Source organism: Pelodiscus sinensis, chromosome 12 (assembly GCF_052426305.1).
Source record: "Pelodiscus sinensis isolate ZL-2025 chromosome 12, ASM5242630v1, whole genome shotgun sequence".
NCBI lineage: Eukaryota > Metazoa > Chordata > Testudines > Trionychidae > Pelodiscus > Pelodiscus sinensis.
In genome coordinates this window covers 13,178,665-13,203,090 of record NC_143063.1, presented here as the reverse complement: position 1 = coordinate 13,203,090, position 24,426 = coordinate 13,178,665, and the positions used below count along the sequence as shown (strand labels likewise).

The following is a 24,426-nucleotide window of genomic DNA, read 5'->3' as shown; positions in this document are numbered from 1 at the left end:
TGTGTTCTGTGCTGTTGTTTAGCTCTAATTTACCCCCTAAATGTCTTCTAAGAACCCAGTAAGCAGTGGAAGTGTTGGCAATGCTGCTAGACTCTATTGATTTCCCATGATTCAGCAAATTCTCTGGTCAGCACCAGTCAGATCCTGAAGGTGCTGGACTAGAGAAATTCAACCTGTATTTCTGATATTTGTGCTTTAATGTGATACGGTGGCAGATGGGCTGTGTCTAGACTGGCCATTTTTTCCGGAAAAGCAGCTGCTTTTCTGAAAAAACTTGCCAGATGTCTACACTGGCCGCTTGAATTTCCGCAAAAGCACTGACGATCTCATGTAAGATTGTCAGTGTTTTTGCGGAAATACTATGCTGCTCCAGTTCGGGCAAAATTCTTTTTCGGAAAAACTTTTGCGCAAAAGGGCCAGCATAGACAGCAGAGATTTGTTTTCCGCAAAAAAGCCCCGATCGCGAAAATGGCGATCGGGGCTTTTTTTTTTTTTTTTTTGCAGAAAAGCGCGTCTAGATTGGCACGGACACTGTTCCGCAAAAAGTGCTTTTGCGGAAAAGCATCCTGCCAATTTAGATGCGCTTTTCCGAAAATGCTTTTAACGGAAAACTTTTCCGTTAAAAGCATTTCCGGAAAATCATGCCAGTCTGGATGTAGCCTTAATGTATTGGGCAAAATTGCCTGCATAAACGATGCATAGAGAAGACTAGAAAAGACTACTTGGATCATTCAATCTGACTATATAAGTTTTGATTGACTTCCTTTGCTTCAAACCACTGCTCTATAGTTAGGCCTGGAATGATTCAATTTTTATTAGGAAATACCAGGATTTCACCATACACTTGTAAATTCATTCCATTGATAGCTGACATTGACAAATAAGCCAAGTAGGAAAAATGCTTCTAAGAACTTACTATACTGTGATTTTATGGCTATTTACTTTGACACGCGATGACAATTTTAATGGTTATTAACCTTTTGAAACCGTGTTTAGTATTTTTAGTGTAATTGTCTGACTCCCCCATAATTTTCTGCAACTACAAAAATTTAAAATAGGAAAAATGCTTAACCCATAATTTTGCACAATTGAAGACGTGTTTAAAAATGTGTAAAAAATTTTTTTTTTTTTTTTTTTTTATCAGTTGAAATTTAATACTTTTTAAAAAGCTGTAGAAGTTTCCTAATCCTATCCAAATCCTATAAGCATATATATGTTCTGAGGTAGGGGAATGTTAATTAATAACTGAATTTTATTACTAGATTAGAATTATTTGCTGTTTTTGTCTCATCAGGAATCTGCCACTGGCTATTGCAGTTTCTATGCCCATTGTGACGATTATCTATATTTTGACCAACGTAGCTTACTACACAGTACTGGATATTAATGCTGTTCTTTCTAGCGATGCTGTAGCAGTGGTAAGTCAAATATATACCATGGTGCTGTATTAACATTGTAGGTGAAGTGCCTCGTTACTCATGTCTAATGTTCCCGCTAATCTTTTCTATCCATGTGTGGAATTTTTTTTTTTTTTATGAACACCAAGGCATGTGCGAATGCCCACCACCAGTAGAAACAAAAAGCCTAGCTGTAGGTGCTCTGCTAATCAGCTGGGTGTCATTTAAATCTCTTCTGAGTGACCACACAAGCTCACAGTTTACAGGCAAAACTGTTCATGTCCCTTCTTGTGCCACATGTATTTACCCTAAATCTAGAGGAGAAGACCAGTTGAATAATTTATCCTAATACTTAAATCTAATTTTAAACACACACATTGTGAATGATCATATTGTGTATTGGTTTCTTTTAACTTAATAGCAGTCTCATTTAAAACTATCGCATTATCCAAGCCACTAGCATATTTTGCAAAGATGCGTACTAGATGTATTCTCCTTGATGTATTTAAAGAACAATGATTAGGAATAAATAGGATAAACAGGAATCATTAATACTTAGCATAACAATGAGTAAGTACGTGCTGTTGTCTTTAATAACTTTAAATGTGTTTGAAAGATGTTGTACTGAGCTACTAATTAATCTGTCTTCAATGTGAAGTAACTTTCTGTTTTGCAAATAGATGTTACAATTTAGCCATGCTGATATTTGTACTTTTCTATAAGTTTTAGCATTCATTGCATTCTAGCTCTACTAAACTTGTATCAATTCTTACAATTCTCCTATAAAACAGAAGTATAAAATTTTAAAAAAGCTTGAATTTGAACGATTGGATGCTCATTTGTGTGTGTTTATTTTTAAAGTACAGGCAGTCCCCGGGTTACGTACAAGATAGGGACTGTAGGTTTGTTCTTAAGTTGAATCTGTATGTAAGTCGGAACTGGCGTCAGCCACTGCTGAAACTGATCAGTTTCAATCGCGGCTGAATCTGGATGCCAGTTCTGACTTACATACAGATTCAACTTAAGAAACCCAGGCGTCCCCAAGCCAGCTGCTGCTGAAACTGATCAGCGGCTGATTCCAGGAAGCCTGGGGCAGAGCAACTCTGCCTGGGGCTTCCTGTAGTCAGCTGCTGGTCAGTTTCAGCAGCGGCTGACTTGGGGACACCTAGGGCAGAGCAGCTGGGGTGCTGCTGGGTTGCTCCAGTAGCGCGGCTCCTCGGCTCTACTAAAGCAACCCGGCAGCACCCCAGCTGCTCTGCCCCAGGCGTCCTGATTCAGCCGCTGCTGAAACTGACCAGCAGCGGCTGAATCAGGACGCCTGGGGCAGAGCAGCTGAGGTGCTGCCGGGTTGGTCCGGAGCGGCGCTGCGGGACCAACCCGGCAGCCCCCAGCTGCCCTACCCCAGGGGTAGGGAGGAAAAGCCTGGTCTGCTGGGGGGGGGCACTATCTGCCCCCCCCCCCCCAGCAGACCAGGGGGACAGGAGCAAAGCCGCGGAGCACGCCCGCAGCGGGACAGCCTAAGCGCGCCTGGTCTGTCGGGTGTCCCTGGTCTGCTGGGGGGGGGGTCCAGTGGCTTTGCTGGACCCCCCCAGCAGACCAGGGGGACAGGAGCAAAGCCGCCCAGGCGGGGGGAGTCCCGCTGCCTGGGCAGCTTTGCTCCGGGACAAACGAGCAAAGCTGCCCAGGCAGCGGGACTCCCCCTGCCTGGGCGGCTTTGCTCGGGTGTCCCTGGTCTGCTGGGGGGGGAGGTCCAGTGGCTTTGCTGGACCCCCCCCAGCAGACCAGGGAGACCGGGAGAAGCTTTTCTCACCCCCGGAGGACACGGGTGGCAATCCGCCTCCCGTGAGCTCCGTGGCAAGAAAAGCCTCGTTCGTAAGTGCGGATCCGACATTAGGCGGATCCGCGTAAGTCTGGGACTGCCTGTACCCTAAATTTTATTCAGTAATTCACCTAATGTCCGTGATATGATTTCTTACAGATACAAGTGTTCTGTATTTTGATTATTGGGTTGGTAATGTTACAAGGAAACCTCATTCAGTAAGTTGTATGACAGTACAATCTTAATCAACTCTAAAACATAGCAAACTAAGCTCTAGATAGAGATGGGTGAGTTTCAGAGAGTCATTTACAAAGGATAGTGTTGGCTTTGATGAACTTCAGTGGTTTGCGTAATAGCAAATATATTCCAGTGATTTAAAATTACCTTAGACTGAGTAGATAAGCTACCCAGAATAAAACTAAAATAAAGCAGTGGCTCCTTCCTCCCCTGCTACAGCCTTCTAAAACTAATTTCTGTATGATTTGGAAGATGGTCTCTAATTCTGTTTTCACAGTATTTCTTTTCAGAAGTCATCACTAAGTGGTTTTAATTTCTACTCTATATTTGATTTGGGGGATCTTTATATGGTGTTTTCTGTAGTTCGGCACTGTTAGGACCTGACCAGTGCCAAATTAGAGACATTTCTGAACCAGGGAAAGTGAATGCAGAGAGCCAGTAGGGGTCTGTGTGGGGGGAGGAGGGGTGCTGCAGCATCTCTAGATTTTGTGTCCAGCATACAGGTCCCAATTGCCTACCAGTGCAAATCCCAACCCACCTCCCCACCACCCCCGGGTCCCAGCAGCTGCCTGTGGCTCCTAGTGGTGAGGAGCTGGGTCCGCTGGCTGAGACCTGCCGCCTCCTGCTTGGTCTGTCAGGTGGCAGGGAGCTGGGGCCAGCAGTTGTGACTTACCACTGGGACCCACGGTTGGTAAAGAGATGGGGCTGGCGGCTGGGACCCTGGGGACCTACTGCCAGTGGATGGCAGGGACCCTTTGGCAGCTGGGGCTAGGGACTAAAACCCAAGACTGGCTAGGACTTTGGGCAGTGGCTGGCACTTGCCATCAGCAGCTATGAACCATGGGTAGCCAGGAGTTGGGGCTAGCAGCTCAGGACCCAGGAAAGGGATTGGCACCTGAGCGCAACCAGGACCTGGAGCAGTGGCTGGCACTTGTCACCAGCAGCTGAGGGCCATATATAGCTGGCTTCTGGGACCAGCAAACCAAAGCCCAGGTGAGGAGTTGGGACCTGACCTGGGCCTCCGTGTGGCAGTGCAGCTGGGTCCCTGGTATACAGCCAGAGAGTGCTGCAGCACTCCCAGCATTCCTGTTTCCTGAGTCTAGGAGTCTCTGGGGGGCAAATAAACTCAACAACGCTTGCAATGAAATATTGTTATACAATTTTACTGTATTAGCTCAAGGAAAAAGTACCACTAGATAAAGCATAAGAAACAAAGTAATATGAAAAAGAAAGAGATAATAATGCAGTGCGGGTATATTGATATTGATAATTCATTCATCTAAAATGATGCCTGAATTCCATTTCCAAAGTGATATGATAATAACTGCTAAGTCATATTACATCTGTGGTCTCTGTTTCAGGTATAAGGAATAGATTAAGTGGAGGCACCAGGACTTCTTACTGTAGAGAGCTGCTCACTGCTCCACTTGGCTACCTTTTAACCAGTCATCCAGCTTGTCTTGTCTCATGTACCTTCGTTTTCCTTTAATGAGCTTTTCTATTATTATGTAGACCAAGGGTGGCTGAAATGCGGCTCACACAAAATTTAACATTTTAGTAAATGGTCTGTTAATATTTCTCGTCTATTACTAATTTTCATTTGCCTGTTGCATATGTTTAAATCTGTACCCTAGTGCTGAATGTGAGCCAATAAGTTAAATGATTAACTGGTCATTAGTAGCCAATCAGTGGACTAGATAACTCGGTCCAGTATTCTACAACAGAACCATTCGCGTACCTTATTTAAAAAAGTCCATCTTCCTTTTCACATTTTGCTGGTGAGATGTTTGGCAGTGTCCGACATTTTCTTTTTAGTCTGCAACATGTGGTAATCTTCTTTCAACATGGAAGGAAAAGGTAAAAATAAGCGCAAATGTGAAGAAGAACACAGAGCATTCTTAATAGAGTGGGAAAGTTTATATTTTTTCATTGAATGCATTGGTAAACCACTCTGTCTGATATGCCAGATTTCGTTAGCACATTTGAAGTGTTCAGATCTCCAGCGCCATTTCAACTCACACCATGCTAATATCGATCGGGAATTTCCAAATGGTAGTGAACTATGCACTCGCAAACTAAAAACTTTGGAAAGTCAAATAGAAAAACAGACTGAAGTGTTCCATACATTTTCCAGGCACACTCAGACAGTTACGCTTGCCTCATGTCGCAGATAAATACAGCATAGAATTTGAGAGCCAAGACTGGTAGGACTTTCGCTGACCTCAGGAAACTTACTCTGAAAGGGGGTATGTTCAACCCTCCCTTTCACTCCAAGCCCTGACCTCACTTCACTCCTTACCCAAGACCCCACCCCACCTCTTTCCTGCTTCTTTTCACTCCTCCACCCCTGCCTTGCTTCTTCCCTGCCTTCTCCCCTGAGTGAGCCTCCCTGCTCTTTCCGCTCCCTCCCTCCCTCAGCTTCAAGGCTGTAAGTCCACTAATGTGCAATGGTCAGGAAGCACTGAGAGGGCATGGGGGAAGGAGTTGCTGCCAGGCCACAAATGTTGCTGAATGACAGAATTCCAGATTAGAGAGGTACATCCTATACTTGGCTTTCTCCTTTATGACACTGCCCCTGCTGATCCCTACTGCTACATGATGATGGAATCTGTTTCTGAGGTATTAAAAAGGTTTTAAAAACCATCCAACTGCCTCTTGGATATAGAACCCAGTACTCCTCCTATATCCAAATTAGTGGAGGTAGTATATTTTAGTTGTAAGTATCTCGTACAGGTTGGACCTCTCTGGTTTAGCACCCTCAGGATGGGGCCTGTCTTGAAAGAGGGGATTTGCTGGACCATGGAGGTCCCCTGTCATTCGCCTCCCAGCCCCCCACCTCTCCCTACTGCCAGCTGATTCCAGACAGCACCTGGCCTCGCTGCCCCTGGGCTCTGGATCTCGCCCCACTGCTGCTGGGCTCCTGTACCCGCTCCCCCTGCTGTCGGCCCAGACAGGGCTCACTGGGGCTGGAATTCCCTGGCTACTAAGGCCAGAGCTCCTGCTGTGCCACCTTTCCCCTCTCCTCTGTTATGGGACTCCCACCAAATAACTGGCCCTCCTGCCAAACTCCTGACCTCACCACTAGACCTCCCTGTCCCTGGGTTCTGTGGTCCAGCAACATCCATGGTCCTGCCAGACCACAGATGGTGCTGGATCAGAGAGTCTCTGTTTAGGGAGGTACAACTTGTAGTAGGTTTGTACATATTCTTGTTGTTTGGACTCTGTCTAATGGTTATATTCTTTCTCCCTTGAGAGATGGAAAGAGTTCACGATAGGGGTATGGCTAAGTAGTTAGCAGTTATGTAATTATGCCCAAGAAGTCCTTTGATCCAACAGGTCTGAATAGTTAGCTGGTTCTGGATTGCTCTTTGGGTTTGAGCCTAGTTTCAGAAATTATTGCTTTCATTAGAGAGTCTTTGGTCTTTCTTGTGAGTAGGGCAGCCAGGTCTTCTAAGAATTTGGGGTGCTGTCTACTTCTAAGAGAAGGAAGCAAAGCGGTTGCAAGAATGTCAGCTTCCTGCTTCCTTGCTGGGTGCTGAGTGCGGCCATGCCTTCAGTTTTTCCCTTCATGCTTGTGTTGTTAAGGACTTAAGAAACTGAAGATTTTCAGTTATACAAAATCTTTGTATCTGGTCCTATGAGCATAAGGTTGATGGGGCATAAATCTGGATCTAGTGAGCTGAGATCCCTGGAATAGACATGCTTTTCTTAGAGCTGCCTTATCTCCTATTAAACAGGAACATGGATCAAGGGGAGGCTCTGGAAGGGAAAGGCTGTGTATGCTAGTAGTTATCCTATTGGGCTCACTATTTCTGAAGTTCCCTTTCCATTATGACTTCCTTTGACACCCTCTAATCCCTGACCACGAGCTTTCTATTTGCTACCCAAAATACACAAACCTGGAAATCCCAGATGACCCATCATCTCAAGCATTGGCACACTTCCAACAGGATTACCTGGCAATATTGACTCTCTCCTCAGACCCTATGCTACCAGCACTACTAGCTACCTCCGCAACACCACTGACTTCCTGAGGAAACTTCAAAACATTAGTAATCTATCTGAAAATACCATCCTGGCCACTATGGACATAGAAGCCCTTTACACCAACATTCCACATGAAGACTGGATACAGGCCATCAGGAACACCATCCCCATTGACAGCACTGCACACCTGATTACAAAACTCTGCAACTTTGTCCTCACCCACAACTACTTCCGATTCGGAGACCATTTGGATCTTCATGTCAGCAGCACAGCCATGGGCACCCACATGGCCCCTCAATATAGAATCATAGATCTGGAAGAGACCTCAGGTGGTCATGAAGTCCAGCCTCCTGCCCACGGCACGACCAATCCCAACTAAATCAACCCAGCCAGGGTTTTGTCAAGCCGAGACTTAAAAACCTCTAGGGGTGGAGATTCCACAACCTCCCTAGGTAACCCATTCCAGTACTTCATCACCCTACCAGTGAAATAGTTTTTCCTAATATCCAATCTAGACCTCTCCCACTGTAACTTGAGACCATTGCTCCCTGTTCTGCCATCTGTCACTACTGTGAACAGCCATTCTCCATCCTCTTTGGAACCTCCCTTCAGGAAGTTGAAGGCTGCTATCAAATCTCCCCTCACTCTTCTCTTCTGCAGACTAAACAAACCCAAATCCTTCAGTCTCTTCTCATAGGTCATGGGCTCCAGCCCCATAATCATTTTGATCGCCCTCTACTGTATCCTTACCAGTGAGTCCACATCCTTTCTATAGTGGGCGGCCCAGAACTGGACACAATACTCCAGGTGTGGCCTCACCAGAGCTGAGTAAAGGGGAATAATCACTTCTCTGGATCTGCTGGCAATGATCCTCTTAATGCACCATAATTTCCCATTAAGAGCACACTGTTGACTCATAGCCAGCTTCTCATCCACTGTAATCCCCAGATCCTTTTCTGTAGAACTGTTATTTAGCCATTTGGTCCCCAGCCTACAACAATGCTTGGGATTCTTCCATCCCAAGTGCAGGACTCTACACTTGTCCTTGTTGAACCTCATCAGATTTCTTGTGGCCCAATCCTCTAATCTGTTTAGGTCACTCTGGACACTATCCTTGTCCTCCTGCGTATCTACTTCTCCCCGTAGCTTAGTGTCATCTGCAAACTTGCTGATGGTGCAATCCATCCCCTCATCCAGTTCATTAAGAAAAATGTTGAACAAAATTAGTCCTAGAACAGATCCTTGGGGCACTCTGCTAGAAACCGACTGCCAACCTGATATCGATCACTGTCCATTGGGCCCAACAGTCTAGCCAGCTTTCTGTCCATCTTACGGTCCATTTATCCAATCCATACTCCCTTAATTTCCTTGCAAGAATATTGTGGGAGATCGTATGTACAGTCAAGCTATATCACATCCTCTGACTTTCCCATATTCACAGAGCCAGTTACTTCGTCAGAGAAGCTAATCAGATTGGTCAGGCACGACTTGCCCTTTGTTAATCCATGTTGACCATTCCTGATCACTTCCCCTCTTCCAAGTGCCTCAAAATGAATTTCTTGAGGATTCCCTCCATAATTTTTCCAGGGACTGAAGTAAGGCTGATTGGTCTGTAGTTCCCTGGATCGTCCTTCTTCCCTTTTTTTAAAGATGGGCACTATGTTTGCCTTTTTCCAATCATCTGGGATCTCTCCCGATCTCCACAAGTTTTCAAAGATAATGGCCAAAGGCTCTGCAATGACATTTGCCAACTCCCTCAGTACCCTTGGATGCATTATATCCGGACCCATGGATTTGTGTATGTTTAGCTTTTCTAAATAGTTCCTACATTGTTCTTTCCCCACCAAGGGCTATCCATCTCCTTCTCCTGTTGCGTTGTCTAGTACATTAGTCTGGGAGCTGATCTTGTCCGTGAAGACAGAGGCAAAGAAAGTATTGAGTACTTCAGCTTTATCCACATCATCTGTCACTAGATTACCTCCCTCATCCAGTAAGGGCCCCACACCCTCTCTGATCACCCTCTTATTGCTAACACGCCTGTAGAAACCTTTCTTGTTATCCTTCACATCCCTTGCTAGCTTCAATTCCAATTTCACTTTCACCTTCTTCATAACTCCCCTCCATTCTCGAGCAGTATATTTATACTCCTCCCTAGTAATGTATCCAAGTTTCCACTTCTTGTAAGCTTCCTTTTTGTGTTTAAGCTCCCCAAGGATTTTCCTGATAAGCCAATCAGGTTGCCTAACATTTGCTTTTCTTGCTATGCATCGGGATAGCTTCTTCCTGTGCCTTCAATAAAGCCTCTTTAAAATACTCCGAGCTCTCCTGGACTCCCTTCCCCTTCATGTTAGCATCCCAGGGAATCATGCTCATCAGTTTTCTGAGGGAGTCAGTCTGCTTTTCTGAAGTCCAGGGTGTATATTTTGCTACTCTCCTTTCTTCCTTTGGTCAGGATCCTGAAATGTACCATCTCATGATCACTGGTTCCCAGGTTGTCACCCACCTCTACTTTCACTACTAGTTCCTCCCTGTTCTTGAGCAGCAGGTCAAGCTGCTCATGGCCCCTGGTCAGTTCCTTCAGCACTTGTACCAAGAAGTTATCCCAACATTATCCAACAACTTTCTGGATTGTCTGTGTACTGCTGTATTGGTCTCCCAACAGATGTCAGGGTGATTAAAGTCCCCCTTGAGAACAAGGGCCTGTGATCTGGAAGCTTCTCTCAGTTGTCTGAAGAAAGCCTCATCTATCTAATCCACCTGATCCACCACAATGTCTTTATGGCTGACCTTGAACAACGTTTCCTCAGCTCTTGCTCCCTAACACTCTTAGGCCGTGTCCAGACTCAGGGGTTTTTTCGGGAAAAGTAGCCTTTTCCCGAAAAAACTTCCCCTGCGTCCAGACTCAAGCCGCGTTCTTTCGAAATTATTTCGAAAGAACGCGGCTTTTCTTTCGATGGCGGTAAACCTCATTTCACGAGGAAGAACGCCTTCTTTCGAAAGTTTCTCTTTCGAAAGAAGGCGTTCTTCAATGTAAAGAGGCCGTCTTCGAAAGAGAGCATCCAGACTCGCTGGGTGCTCTCTTTCGAAAAAGCGGATTTCTCTTTCGAAAGATCCGCCTGCAGTCTAGACGTGATCTTTCGAAAGAGGCTCTTTCGAAAGATGCTTTCGAAAGAGCCTCTTTCGAAAGAAGCCTGCAGTCTAGACATAGCCCTACTCTACTTACGCTACATTGATGAGATCTTCATCATATGGACCCACGGAAAAGAGACTCTTGAAGAATTTCACAAGGATTTCAACAACTTCCACCCCACCATGAACCTCAGCCTGGACCAGTCCCCATGAGAGATTCAGTTACTTGACGCTACAGTACAATTAAATGATGGACAAATTTCCACCACACTATACCGAAAACCTACCAACCGCTACGCTTACCTTAATATCTCCAGCTTCCATCCCAGACGCATTTCTCAATCTATTGTATGCAGCCAAGCCCCAAGATATAACTGGATTTGCTCCAATCCGACAGACGCAAACACCTACAGGATCTATAGAGAGCATTCCTAAAACTGAAATACCCAACTGGAGAAGTACAAAAACAGATTGACCGGGCCAAAAAACTACCCAGACATGAACTACTTCAAGACAGACCCAAAAGAGAAAACAACAGAATTCCACTTGTCGTTACCTACAGTCCACAACTTAAACCCCTTCAATGCATTATCCACAATCTACAACCTACCTTGGAAAATGATCCCCTCGCTCTGAGGCCTTGGGGGAGAGGCCTATTCTCGTTTACAGACACCCCCACAACCTGAAACAAATTCTTTCCGGTAACCACATCATAAACATCCAGGAACCCAGCCCTGCAATCAGCCACAGTGCCAGCTCTGCCCACATATCTATACAAGTGAATTCATCACTGGAGCCAGCCACATACGCCACCAAATCAGAGGCTCATTTAACTGCACATCCAGTAATATGATCTGTCATCAAATGCCAGCAGTGCCCCACTGCAATATATATTGAACAAACTGGACAGTCCCTGTGGGAAGGAATCAATGGACACAAATCAGATATCCGTAAAGGGAACATACAGAAACCCGTTGGTGAACAGTTTAATCTGTTTGGTCACTCCTGAAGAGATCTTCAAGTTGTTGTTTTGTTACAGACCAATTCCAAAAGCCTTACATAGGGAAGGGTTGGAACTACAATTCATTCACAATTTTAATTGTCATGCCAATGGTCTGAATGGAGATACTGGATGGCTGGGACATTATCAACCAGTCAAACAATGAAGGTGCCAATGGTTCTTTGTGTAGAATCTGGTGTTAGTACTCTTCCTCTCTAATTGCTAACTAATGGTTCTTATCTGCTTCTATCCAGTCTTTAGGTGCTTATAGATTATCAGTTCTTCCTGTTACATACTGCTCTCTTTCCCTTTTATATTTATATACCTATGCCTCTCCCCCCTCCCCTTCCTTATTTTTGTTTCTGGACATCCAACACTCTGGTCATCTGAAGAAGTGGGCTGTGCCCACGAAAGCTCATGATACCATCTACATGTTTTGTTAGTCTTTAAAGTGCTACCAGACTTTTTGGTTTTTTAAGTCTATCCTGTACCTAACTCAGCTACCCCTCTGAAGCTTTTGACACCACTAGCAAGACTGCATTTATATTTGCAAATTTTCAAGAGATAATTCACCACTGATGTAGTTTCACCATGGAAACTGTAGTATGAATGGGGCTCCGGCATTTTTATTTCATTCCTCAAACCAGTCCCTTCCACTGAAGTTCATTGGTGGTGCTGTATAATCACAAAATTTGTGAGCGTAGAGGTTAGTGGGGGTTGAGGTCAAAGGGACTGACTAAGATCTGGGGACAAGGATAAAAATATTAGTATAGTTTTAAGGAAACACATTTTGTCTGATTATTCTGCAGACTCTGTACCAATTTCCAGCCTTATTGCAGCTCCTACACTAATGTTAGATCAGTGTAAACCCTAGTATAGATTAAGCACAATGCATCTTCAGTGTCATGAGTCTGAGTAGCTGCACTGTTGGAAAGTGTGTAATTTTTTTTTTTAAGTGCAGATGTGGCGAAAAAGCCTAGGTATGTCCAGAAGAGCATATCCAGACATTGAACTATATGCCATGCACGATTTTGTTTATTTAAGATCTTGGTGCGTGGTTGAAAGATGGAGAAGATTACACCCTGTACCTTTCATTGCAGCAGCACCTTTTGTCCGTGGGAAAAGGAAGGAGACATTTTCTGTTTCAAATTGTTTAAAGGGAGCAGTGAGGACCAACCAGTTGGATTATCACTAAAAGCAGAGTGATATACTTTAAAAATGTAACAACCTCACACAAAGGTTTATTTTGCACCAACAGAAACTAGAGCATCCCATTGTTTCCTGTTGATGTAGTCACTCATTTGGTGCAGGTCACTTGAATTTATTTGGTGAAATTGAACAGGCCCCACCCAATAGTTTTGTTTTGACAAACTTTCTCTGGATGATCCAGAATTGTACGCACTTGGCAGTTTTGTTCGAGACTTTTTTATTTGTTCAGGCTTTCCTATTTGCAGATGAAGTTACCATGTGTCAGTTTCCTTATTTCCTTTAGCAAACAATTCCCAAAGGTCAATAAGCTAAAAGGGGGAAAACTGTTCTACGTTGTAACACCCCATCTTTCTCTTCCCTGACTCTGCTCTCCAGTGTACAGGCCTAGCCCTGGTTTTGTGAGGGCTGGTGGGGAAATCCCAAACAAAATGCTACACTGCACATACACATCTCTCTAGGAAGAGAATGAGCAAGAACAAACAAACATGCTAGATGTTAGCCACTTAATATATTACTGAAGGGTGTTCAGATACAACAGTTCAATATAATAACCTGTATAAATGGAACTTGAAAGAGATCGCTCATGTACAAGACAAACCTGAAATGAACTACACATCTGATACTACAGAATTCTTCAGCTTTATGCAGGATAGGATCATCTCTGGTCTTTATTTTTGCATGAATTCTGGAAAGGCTGGCATCTATTTCCATATATCCATTTAGGACAATGTTGCTTTGAACTGTTAGTATTGCATCAAGATTTGTTGCACTGTCAGTGTCTGGTGATCTTTGTCATCTTGTTATAAAGCAAACTGAACAATGTGAAGACACAGTCCTTGTGTTGATACTGCTAAAATAAATTTAGGACTCTCATCTTCCTGCAATGCTGGCTTACTGAACACTGGACAGATCCTAAAACAAGGAAGTACCCTGTGAATTTTGTTTTGTGGCATCCTTTTAATGCTCATTACTTTGTCAGACTTCTTTGAATAGAACTGTTTGTACAGAACTTTTTTTCTGCATTTCAGGGGCCCGAGTTGTCTTGCAAATCCTGCTAGACAAAATGTGTTCCCTTAAAACTATTGGGTGTGGCCTGTTCAGAAGCCAGGACGCCAACTCTCTCGCTGAGGAAGAATACATTTAGTAAATCAGCCTTTTGTATTTTTAACAAAGAAGATTTTTCAGTGTTTAATTTTATGATTATTCTTCTGGGATTAATTTGTCATAATACTTCAATCAGAAAAAAATGCTAGCAATTCAGTTGAAACGTATATAACTAGAAGCTCCTGGCCTCTGTTTTTCATTAAGTAATCTTGAGCAAGATGCAGAATTAAGGGTGCTAGTGAATGGAACAAATACAGGTGTGGCTATGTATAGTATGATAGTTGAGAGGGAGGCATTGTCCATAACTGAAGTGTTTTATAATCCATTTATTTCTTTTACTATTTTCTGGCTATGGCAACAGTTCTAGTTGAGGACTTGTCAGGTCATGAGTGAGGATGATGATTTAATCTTAATGCTTCTTGCTCTTTAGACTTTCTCAGAAGAAACCCTGAGTTTCATGTAATGGACCCTCCTCATAGTGTTGGCTTCCTCCTGTTATGATGGAATAAATGCTTCTGTAATAGCTGTCTCCAGGTAGGCTCTTCTGTCACCCTCTGCCTTTTCCTTCAAATAGTCCTTTCTTTCCCTTGTCACTGCTGCTTCATGTCTATAAAAACAAACTTAAATATTAACCAGAAGCAGTGGTAGGCAAAATGGAGTTGGTCGACTCTCAGATGAAAACTCTACGACTCCTTTACTAACTGAGGATACATGATCAGGCCTAAAATGGAAAACAATCTCTAATCCTTTTTTCATGCCATTGCACTTGAGGGTGTTTTTTATTCCTGTTTTAGTATTGTCTACCCCCTCTCCACACCCCCATTTAAGTATAATGTTTTTCGTGTGGCCAGGTTTGTTGTACTTTCATAAAATTTTACTGTCATGAGTAACTGCATAGGGATTCTTTTTATCATTTATCAAAGGAAAATATAGCACAATAATTTACAATAAAAGCTGTAAGAAATTCAGTTTTTCTGTGGATTGAAAGATGATTTTATAAATGTGCATTATGAACTAAAAAGTGCATTTGCAATAAGTAACAAAGGAATCAGGCAGACATCCACTGCAACTATGGAAATCAAAAACACATTTGATAGGTGACCTTCATCTATGCTTTGTCTATTTAATTTGTATCACCAGAAATAAAAATTGAACCAGAAAGTTTAGGTGACTGACAAACCTGAAGAACTTCATTTGGCTGAAATATCTTGTAGATTATGTGGTTAGGAGAGCAAATTTGAGCTTCTTAAGAACTCTTAAATAATAACACAATTCCCTTCCACTTAAAGTGAACACCAGACCTCTCTCTCCTTTCTACAAGGATCATAACTTTTCCACCCTGGCATTTTTTCCTATCCAAAGTACTGGCCACAGTGCTATAAAGTGTTTCTTGCAGGGGGAGGTGGGTGGAGGAGAGAAGAGGCATGTATTGAAAGAGTAGCATCTTCACCAGACTAGCTTTTTTTTTCCTTTTAGAGTCTGAGCAAGTGAGGCTTTAAAGAAAAAGACTGCCTGCCTGGATTTATGAGCCAGAGTTATTCTGCTGCTTCATTTTATGAACTTCAAAATCTTATGTAGTATATATTGAATCTGTTGCATCTCCTCTTTCTGGCAGAGTAATACTATATTACTTTTTCCTGAGCATTTTCTAGACTTAAGCATGTAAAGCCTGTTACATGTTAAATGTGTTCAGCTGTATGAAACATTGCTATTCCTTCTTACAAGAATATAATTGATTTGCCAGTTAGAACCAATGGTCCAGCTCATTCAGTATCCTGTCTCCTACACAGGCCAGTACTAGATGCTTTAGTAGAAAATGGAAAATCCATAATGGACAGACAGTGTACCTGTTAGGGGGAGGGAAAAGGGATTTCTTACTAACTGCAGTGGGGTAACTTAGATCCTAACATATGTAATTACATTCTTTATAAATTAAATTTAACAACTAGAATTACACTTGCTAGAATTACATAGGTAGAGGTAGATATAATCATCTATATAAATGCTTACTAACCTATATTAACAAGCCACTTCATCTTGAATGGTCCCTTGAAATATGTGTTAACTATTTATGCTAAACAATCTATTTCATATTCTATTTAGTTGTGACACTGAGTAAGTTTTCCAAGACCTGAAGAGCTGTGTAAGCTCAAAAGCATGTCTCTCTTACCAACAAAAGTTGATGCAATAAAAGATATCACTTCACCCATTTTGTTTTTCTGATTTCCTGTTAAGCTTTGTGCCTCTATCACATCTTGTGGAAGAGAGTTCCAGTTTGTTGTGCTGTGTGTGTGTGTGTGTGTGTGTGTGTGTGTGTCTAGCATGTCTTTCATCAACTTTAAATTTTGGAGTCTTAATTTCGTTTGATCTTTGGATTGCTCAACTTTGGATACCAGATTTCTTTCTATTGCAATAGTTCTCTGTAAGAATTGTCCTGTCTTGACACAGCTTGTTTGTTCTTTCAAAATTCCTTCATTATTTGATCTTTAGCCATTATGTTTGTCTTTGGGAGAGCTGTCTTTTTTTAAACTCCAGTAGGCTTATGGATCTTATATAAAGAAGGCACCTATAAGTTTACAGTACTGCATGTACAGGGGGTTTTCAAACCAAGAAAAATACCCACTGGAATCACCAATCTGTAAGAAGTGAATTGGGCAATCCAAGCTGGACAATGCTATTCCAGTTGTATCAAGCCATTGTTATACTTGAATTATCTTCAGTTTTTGCAACATTTTTGCCATTTTCTTCTTTTATTTACCCTCTTCTGTTTCCTTGCACTCATTTGTATAATCTGACATAACGAAATACAATCAATTTTGCATAATTCTCCTTTCCTGGATGACTCTTTTGGTGGACAAATGATAGTTTTACATACAGAAAATTTCATAATTATTTTGATTGATCATAGTAAAGGAAAGATAAGTAGACTTACCTCCCTGAGTTGACAGACTTTCATGATCACTTCTGTGAGTTGTATTATATAAGTTCCAAAGTAACTTGCTTTCTTCGTTTATGGTATCATACTTCTGGCTTTAGTAGACAAAGTTTATCTTTTCTTTTGAAGGGAATAGTCTTTGTGGACATACTGTATGATGCAGCTTTTTTACAGAGCCATTATCTGTTTCAGTATGGAGGATTTATTTTCGTTCTGTGAGTCAAAAAAAGGAAAGGAGCAAATAATTTTGGGCAGAAAATTCCAAATGAAGTGTAGATGGGGAGACATGAAGCCAATTTTGCATGTTGCCATACAAGAAGGATCTCTGCAAACAGCTCTGTGTCTCTGATGGATAGCAAGATAACAAATCACTCTTTACAAATAATCTGAGACAGTGGATAACTGCAGTGCTATTGCCTTTAGCAACATTAGCTTCAACTTGTGCTTTTATATCTCACACAGAACAGTATTGACAGAGGAGAGCCAGAGGCTGAGCAATACAAAGTCTATATGTTGAGTTCTTCCCATGATGTTTCCACTGAACACATTTAGAAGGCTTTCTCACTTTTTTAGGACGGAATCCTCTATTTCCCCCTTTTTTGAGACCGGAACAAAGCATGGATTTCTGTATTTTGAACATGAAAGCTTATTAACAAAGAATAATCTTGGTGAAATTTCTAACAATTGAGGACATACGAAGGAGTAAGAATTGCAAAGTTAATTTTTTTCTTTGGCAATCTAGGGGCAATAGTTTATATTAAATCTCACCATTTAAAGAAGAAAAAAGTCTTATTTTGCATTCAATTTTGTCCTCATTAACTGCTTAATAATAATGAGGGAATTATAGTGCTGTGTACAATTTTTCTGAAGACTTAAGATGGAAAGCTAACTTTGTTTCCCTACACAGTTGACTATGGGCTTGTCTACACAGTGGGATAATGTACTCTACAGTGTGTGATTTCTAAACATGCTGAGATGCTGTGGATTAAAAGCCTTTTGGTATAAAATAAAGCTTCCATGGTGTGTGTTAATGTAATACTACTATCAGCATGATTTGTGTGGACCAATTAAAGTGCAGTGTGTTAGTGCATTTTAGAATCATGCCCCCCACAAAATTCATATTACACTACTATGTACACAGGTCCTGAGTAGTTCTTAACCCGATGCAGACTTCTGTAAGCATGAATATATTATTGCATTGGCATATCACATCAAGAAATTCATTCCCCATGCTGATGCTCAGTTAAATTTGCTGAGAGTTACAGAGTTGGAATAAATTCTGGCTTATGCCGTAGGCCAGTTGTTCTCAGACTTTTTGGGCTCCGGAGTCCTTTACATGCGTAAAAATTTATGCGGAGCCCCAACAGTCAACTGATTGTATGTGTTGCACCTACCGATGTTTCCAGTTTGTCAACCTCGCAGAGCCTCTGGAGATGTCTCATGGAGCCCTAGGGCTCCGCGGAGCATAGTTTGAGAAACACTGCTGTAGGCAATATATGCATTGAAGTACAACTGAGTTCAAAACTTTAAAGTGGCTGAACTACTTACATACTGAAGAAAGCACTGTGCTATCTAGATGTTTGAACAGAGTACTTGAGGATAGGCAAGGTTTGTCTTGTGTTCATAAGATTATCTGGTTTTGGTGGCTAAAGATTTTAAGTCGCATCAAAACTTTTGGGTGTTTTCTTTCCTTTCACAAGAAAATACACCTGGAACACTAGTTCAGATTTTGGACCTCATTAAATTTTTCAGTTGTACATACTGATGGACATGATGACAGATTACTTGTATCTTGAACTATCTAACTAAGATACAAAATTAAGCATTCTGTGCTGCTTTGGGTGGTGGGTGAGGAGAAGCCAATTAAATATTTCGCTTCACCTTTAACTCCAGATGTCTTTGAACAAAGAGCAGTGTTGAATATTTACCCATTTGAGTCTATAGTTTCATGAGTGAAAATAAGCCATCTCAAAAAGGAGTATTCTGGAGGTCAAAATAATAACATTTGATGATTCGCTGTTGGCCTGAAAATTAATGTCTAAAAAGACAGAAAACCTCCAGGACGCGGGGGCTACTTTTTACAGCTCTTGCCTTTTGGTAACTTCGTCTTGAAATCGAAGAAAAAGAAAGTAACAATTAGGAGAGGAGTTACGGGAAATGTTTAGATGGCTATGTACATACTATGTAAATTCAGAAATATAAAATACCTACTGTATGTACAACAAAAGCTTGGTATCACCTGCAGTTAGTGTAAAGTATTCTGTGTTGTGAATGTCACTTGGATGCTAAGTAACTGTTTCTTTCTTTACAGATATATAAAAAAGTGTGTATTCATAGCCTGTAAATGACAGAAAATTATTTACTGCAGCTATTGATTCATTTAATGCAAGACACTAAGTAACTGCTATCATCACCATTACAGCTTGGACCTCCCTGGTCTAGCATCCTCGAGACCTGATCGGACCAAGAGGGATCCGTCCCTCCAGGGTCCGTCAGCAGACCCAGCAGAACTCTCCTGTCCCCAGGCCACCAGCTGTCAGCGAGTCCCAGCCACTGCTGCTCCACTGCCCCAGGGTCACCAGGATGGTGGGCTTCACTCCCCAGGGTGCTGGGGCTGCCGCGGCTCTGGTACCATGAGGCCACTGGGAACTCTGCTGTCCCAGGGCTATTGCAGCTTCATGGCAGCAGGACTGCTGGGGCTCTGGAAATACTGGAGCTCTGCTTTCTGGGGCTGCTGGACTCCACTGTCCCAAAGCTGCCGAGGCTTCCTAGCTCCAGGGCCGCTGGGGTCCACTCCTTGGGACGTCAGGACTGCCGCAGCTCCACAAATTTGCAGCTGCCAAGGCTCAGTTCCTCAGGGTCGCTGGGGTTCTGCTCCCCAGTGCCGCCAGGGCTGCTGCAACTCCACTGCTCCAGGGCTGCTGGGACTGTGTTGTCCAGCACTGCACGGTCTGCATTGGCTCTGCCGGGGATCCGCTCTGCTGTGGCCTTGCTCCCCCCATTGGGGCTGTTACGGCTCTGCTGCCCTGGGCTTGCTGCAGTCAACCTCCTGGCAGCCCAGCTCTCTGGTCCAGTGATATCTATGGTCCTACCAGATCACGGATGTTTCCAGTCCAGGGAGTCCCAGACAAGAGAAGTTCAACCTGTAGTTTGCTCCAGTAAATACCAATTAAAAAAAAACAGCAGAGAAATAATTGATAATGTCCAGGTTTGGAATGAAAGTTTTTTTTTTTTCTCTCCCCAGCTGAACACAGCACTGAGGATAAGGTGGTTGTTTTTTGGGGAGGGTTGGGGAATATGGGTTTGCATAACTCACCTGCCATCCCCTAGCATACACCCAGAAGAGAAAAGATAAAGGTACAAGGCCCAGATAATGGGGGAGAAACTACCGTGTCTAAGCAATTGTCTTTAATTCTATATTAAGCCACTTGATTTTTAAAAAAATATTCCAAGACCTATTATTCTAAGAGATTCTATCCTATTTCCTTCACATGAGAGATATAGATCATGCTGATCTATCATGCTATTAAGTTATCCAACATGATCTCTAGCTTAATTCTGCGATTAAATTCTGCGTTATGGTTTTCAGAGCATTGGCATCTGGAGGCTTTTTTGCTCATTCACCTACTAAGAAATCCTGTGCAGTCACTGGTATTCAGGTCACTGCAATTGCACAGAAGTGATCTGGCAGCATCAGTAGTGAAGAAGCTTGTAACAAAGCACCACCTGCAGTGCCAGCTACAGTGCTGTAGGATCAAAGCTCCTGCAGTTAAAGATGTGGAAGACTGCCTGGGGCACAGTGAGAAGGGGAGAAAAAAGAAGGGAGAAAAACAAGGTTTATAGACTGACCCTGAGAACAATAATGTTGTTGAACTGCTCATGTGATGAGTTTTTTGTGAGGAGAAGTTCCTTCCATTGTGCTTTGCCTTCTGAAACACCACTTCCCTCTTTGGATCTCAGATTGTACTTTTTTTCTCCTGGGAACCTGTATGGGATTAGACTCACCACTGTGGTAGCTCCTGTTGGTTGCTCTGGAAATTAGCTCAGTTCAGGTCTTGTGCACCCACTAAGGTTGCCAGATACTTTAAAAAAAATACCGAACATGGCAGGAGAAAAAATTGGTTGAGCAAAAAAAAAATAATAATAATGATAAAAAACGAACAGGACCAAACTTGTTGAGCAAACAAAGAAAAAATCCCCATGCTTCCCCCCCACTGCCAGACATGGCAGGGGAAGAATGTCCAAAACCAGAAAATACTGGACATTTTACATTTTCGTTTTGTTTTGTTTTTTGTTTTACCGGACAGAGACAGTGAAAACTGGACTTTCCGGGACCTCCAGCTGTGCCCCACCTTCGTTCTCCAGGCTTCTGGGGGAACCAGCAGTCCTCAGTCTTTAACACCTGCCTCATCAGCCACCTGCAGCCCTAAATCTAGCCCCTCGCTTCAGGAAAAAAACTGAAGACTGGATTGGCCATGCTCCTTTGCAGCGGATGCGGTGCAAAAGGGAAGGAGGCCAAACCCACCCACCATTCTGGGTCCCGACCTAGGGACCTCTGAACAGCAGCCATGCACTGCATCTGCTGTAACCCTCTCTTTCCATTTCCGTGGGCCACCTGTAACCCTCTCTGTCCATTTCCCTTGGCCACTTCCCGGACACTTGTATCAGGGCCGCAGTCTTCAGGCTGGAGCTCCCTCTTGCTCCTCTAAACCTGCCTCCCACTGCTTTGTGTCAGGCGCTGTTTCTAAGGCATCTAGTCCTTTTCCCTTGCCCTCTGTTTTGCTGAGCTGCCCTTTATATCTGGGTTCCTCCAGCAATCCCTTTCCTGGCTGGCTCTTAATGAGCTCTTTCTCCATTAGCTGAGATCTGCTTTAGCTTCTCTCCTTTCAGAATGGGACACTGCATCACTACAGAACCATGTTCACTTGTTTCTCTAGAAGCCAGTCTGTTATACTTAATTTTTTATAATAAGATTCATCACACAGTCACAAGTATGTGGATGAGCCAGAGAAACTAAAGCCACTTAGAAACCTGACTTGTATTTATTAGCATAAATCTTTATGAATTGCTTAAAGAGAAGACTTCTTTGTTTTCTGAGCAGTAAATCCAACTAAATTGCCTGATTTGAGCTTTATTTTGTGATGACTCTAAAACAGGTGAAAGGAATAGCTGCCAATGTTTACAGTACTTTGGAAGATTACTAACTTCTCTATATTAAAAAAAACATTTTTCCTGCAGGATGACAATGTGAGAACAAGCCCCACCCATCCCTAGTCTGGCCCTTCCCAGGGCCCATGTGGAGGGCTGGGGCTGCCCACAGCCAAGCCCTCCACTCCCGGCGACTGGGGGAAAGCAGGGCTGTCACAACTCGGGCCTGGCCAAGCTGATGCTTTGGCCTGGCCCAACCCCTTGGAGGCTGTGGGGGAGAGGGTTGGGCCTGGCATGGTCTCGGTCAGGAGCGGGGGTTAGAATTAGGCAGTGTGGGAGGGGCAAGAGAAAGGGCCCAGGCTGTAGAGGTGAGTGGAAAGAAGGGGCCCGGCTGGTGTGGGGAAAGAGGGGAAGGGACTCGGGCTGGCATGGCCACAGCCCTGCTTTCCCTAGTGGCTGGGGGAGAGCCAGCGCTGCCTACCCCCCCCAAAAAAGGGTGGTTGGCAAGTATAGCGAGCAGGGGGCCCAGCCCCTTAGTTGTGTTAAATGCTGCTTTTTCTCTCTCACAAGCCTTATTAAAACCGGTTAATGTTCCATTTATGTCCTGCAATTGCAAATATTTTTTTTCCCTTGTCTTCATTTTTTAGACATTTGCTGACCAGGTGTTTGGCATTTTCAGTTGGACAGTTCCCGTTGCTGTAGCTGTTTCATGTTTTGGTGGACTCAATGCATCAATTTTAGCATCATCTAGGTAATACACATTTTATGATATTCATAAGCATTCTTGGCCAACTTACCGTTCATACAATAAATGAACACTGTTAATGTCTATGCCATTAAAGAATATCCTAATAAACTAACTAACTATCCTCAATAGACTTTAGTTTGTATATTCCATACCGCTAGCATGTCTCCTCTCTCCACCAAAATGTGACTGCCTAGCAATATGTACAATATAGCGTAAATGGTGGTTGCTAGATAATCACCCATATTGTTTCATGCCCTTGGTCAAGAATTGGATTATTCTCCAGTTTTCTTGTGGGGTTAAAAACTTAATATTCTTGATTTCCCTTTTAAGTACTATGGATAGAACATCAAAATGTTTTATATTTCTGACCTTTTGTTTGAAGCTTTACAATTTCAATTTATATGACAGTCTTATTAAAGCTTCAGATACGTCATGGAAACTTTCATCTGTGCATTGACTACACACATGACCAGTATAAGCTTCAAAAGAGTTTTTATAATACCTATAAAATCTTGTTTGTCTGTTAAATTCATACTTAATCTCCCTGTAGTAGAAAGAAATGGTAGTTTGAAATTATACAATAGATAAACTTAGAACATTGTTAAATTATTTATAGAAATTCTTATGTACAGTCACCTCCTTCATGATCTGATCATTATTTATTTCTCATTATTATGAAATTCATTAACTTGATGTCAATATATAAAATTGGACCAGAATGTTTAAATACAGTATACAGCTGTAATTTTAGATGGTTTCTGCTTCATAAAAATCTCGTTCAGTAATTCTAGAAGTTTACCTTTCTCATTATTTGGCTACGTCTAGACTACATCCCTTTTTCGTAAAAGGGATGTAAATTAGACGTATCGCAATTGCTAATGAAGCGGTGATTTAAATCTCCCCTGCTTCGTTAGCATAAAAATGGCTACCGCTTTTTTTCCGCACGGAGCTTTGTTGGAAAAAAGCGCCAGTCTAGACGCTGATCTTGCAGAAAATAAAGCCTTTTCTGAAAGATCCCTTATCCCTCGGGGAAAAAAAGCGGCAGCCATTTTTATGCTAATGAAGCAGGGAAGATTTAAATCCCCGCTTTGTTAGCAATTGCGATACATCTAATTTACATCCCTTTTACGAAAAAGGGATGTAGTCTAGACATAGCCTTTTTGTTTAAATGTGTAGAGATTTACTTATGCAGACCTACATACAGTACAAGAATACTTGGATACACATGCAAGTATTTCATAATGCAATTTTACACAGCTGTCTTTCTTGCCTTCACTCAAGATTAATCTGTTCTGTTCTGTCCTTTATAGGCTTTTTTTTGTAGGATCCCGGGAAGGTCATCTCCCTGACCTGTTATCCACGATACATATAGTGAGGTTCACACCTGTGCCAGCACTACTCTTCAATGTAAGATGATGCTGTTTTTAAGTTGTATGAAAGTGTTTGGGGATATGAAATAGATCCAAAATGGAGTGTTCTTTACTTGGATTGGAATTCTTTGACCAATAAAGTCTGTATTGTATATTGCATTAAATGATATTTCACTTGTATAAATTAACAGATAATTAGTCTCTGGAAAGTTGCATTAGATTGGCAATCTCTAAAAATTATTAATGTAATTTAGGGATGTAAAATTTCAATTAATTGACTAATTGAATAGTCGATGCAATTTGCATTTACTATTCAATTAGTTGATAAGGGTGCCTCCACCTT

General features: G+C 42.5%; 1 protein-coding gene across 3 annotated transcripts in view; it reads left to right on the top strand.

Moving 5' to 3' along the window:
• SLC7A6 (solute carrier family 7 member 6) overlaps positions 1-24,426 on the top strand; it is a 77,502-nt gene that overhangs the window by 34,919 nt on the left and 18,157 nt on the right. For all 3 annotated transcript variants that reach the window (XR_012906754.2, XM_075940342.2, XM_075940341.2), the window contains 3 exons: positions 1,295-1,418; positions 22,613-22,716; positions 24,024-24,120. Coding sequence is in view for 2 of the 3 variants with exons in the window: in XM_075940342.2 (XP_075796457.2) it covers positions 1,295-1,418; positions 22,613-22,716; positions 24,024-24,120 (325 nt within the window). In the remaining variant the exon portion in view is untranslated. The remainder of the gene's footprint in view (positions 1-1,294; positions 1,419-22,612; positions 22,717-24,023; positions 24,121-24,426) is intronic.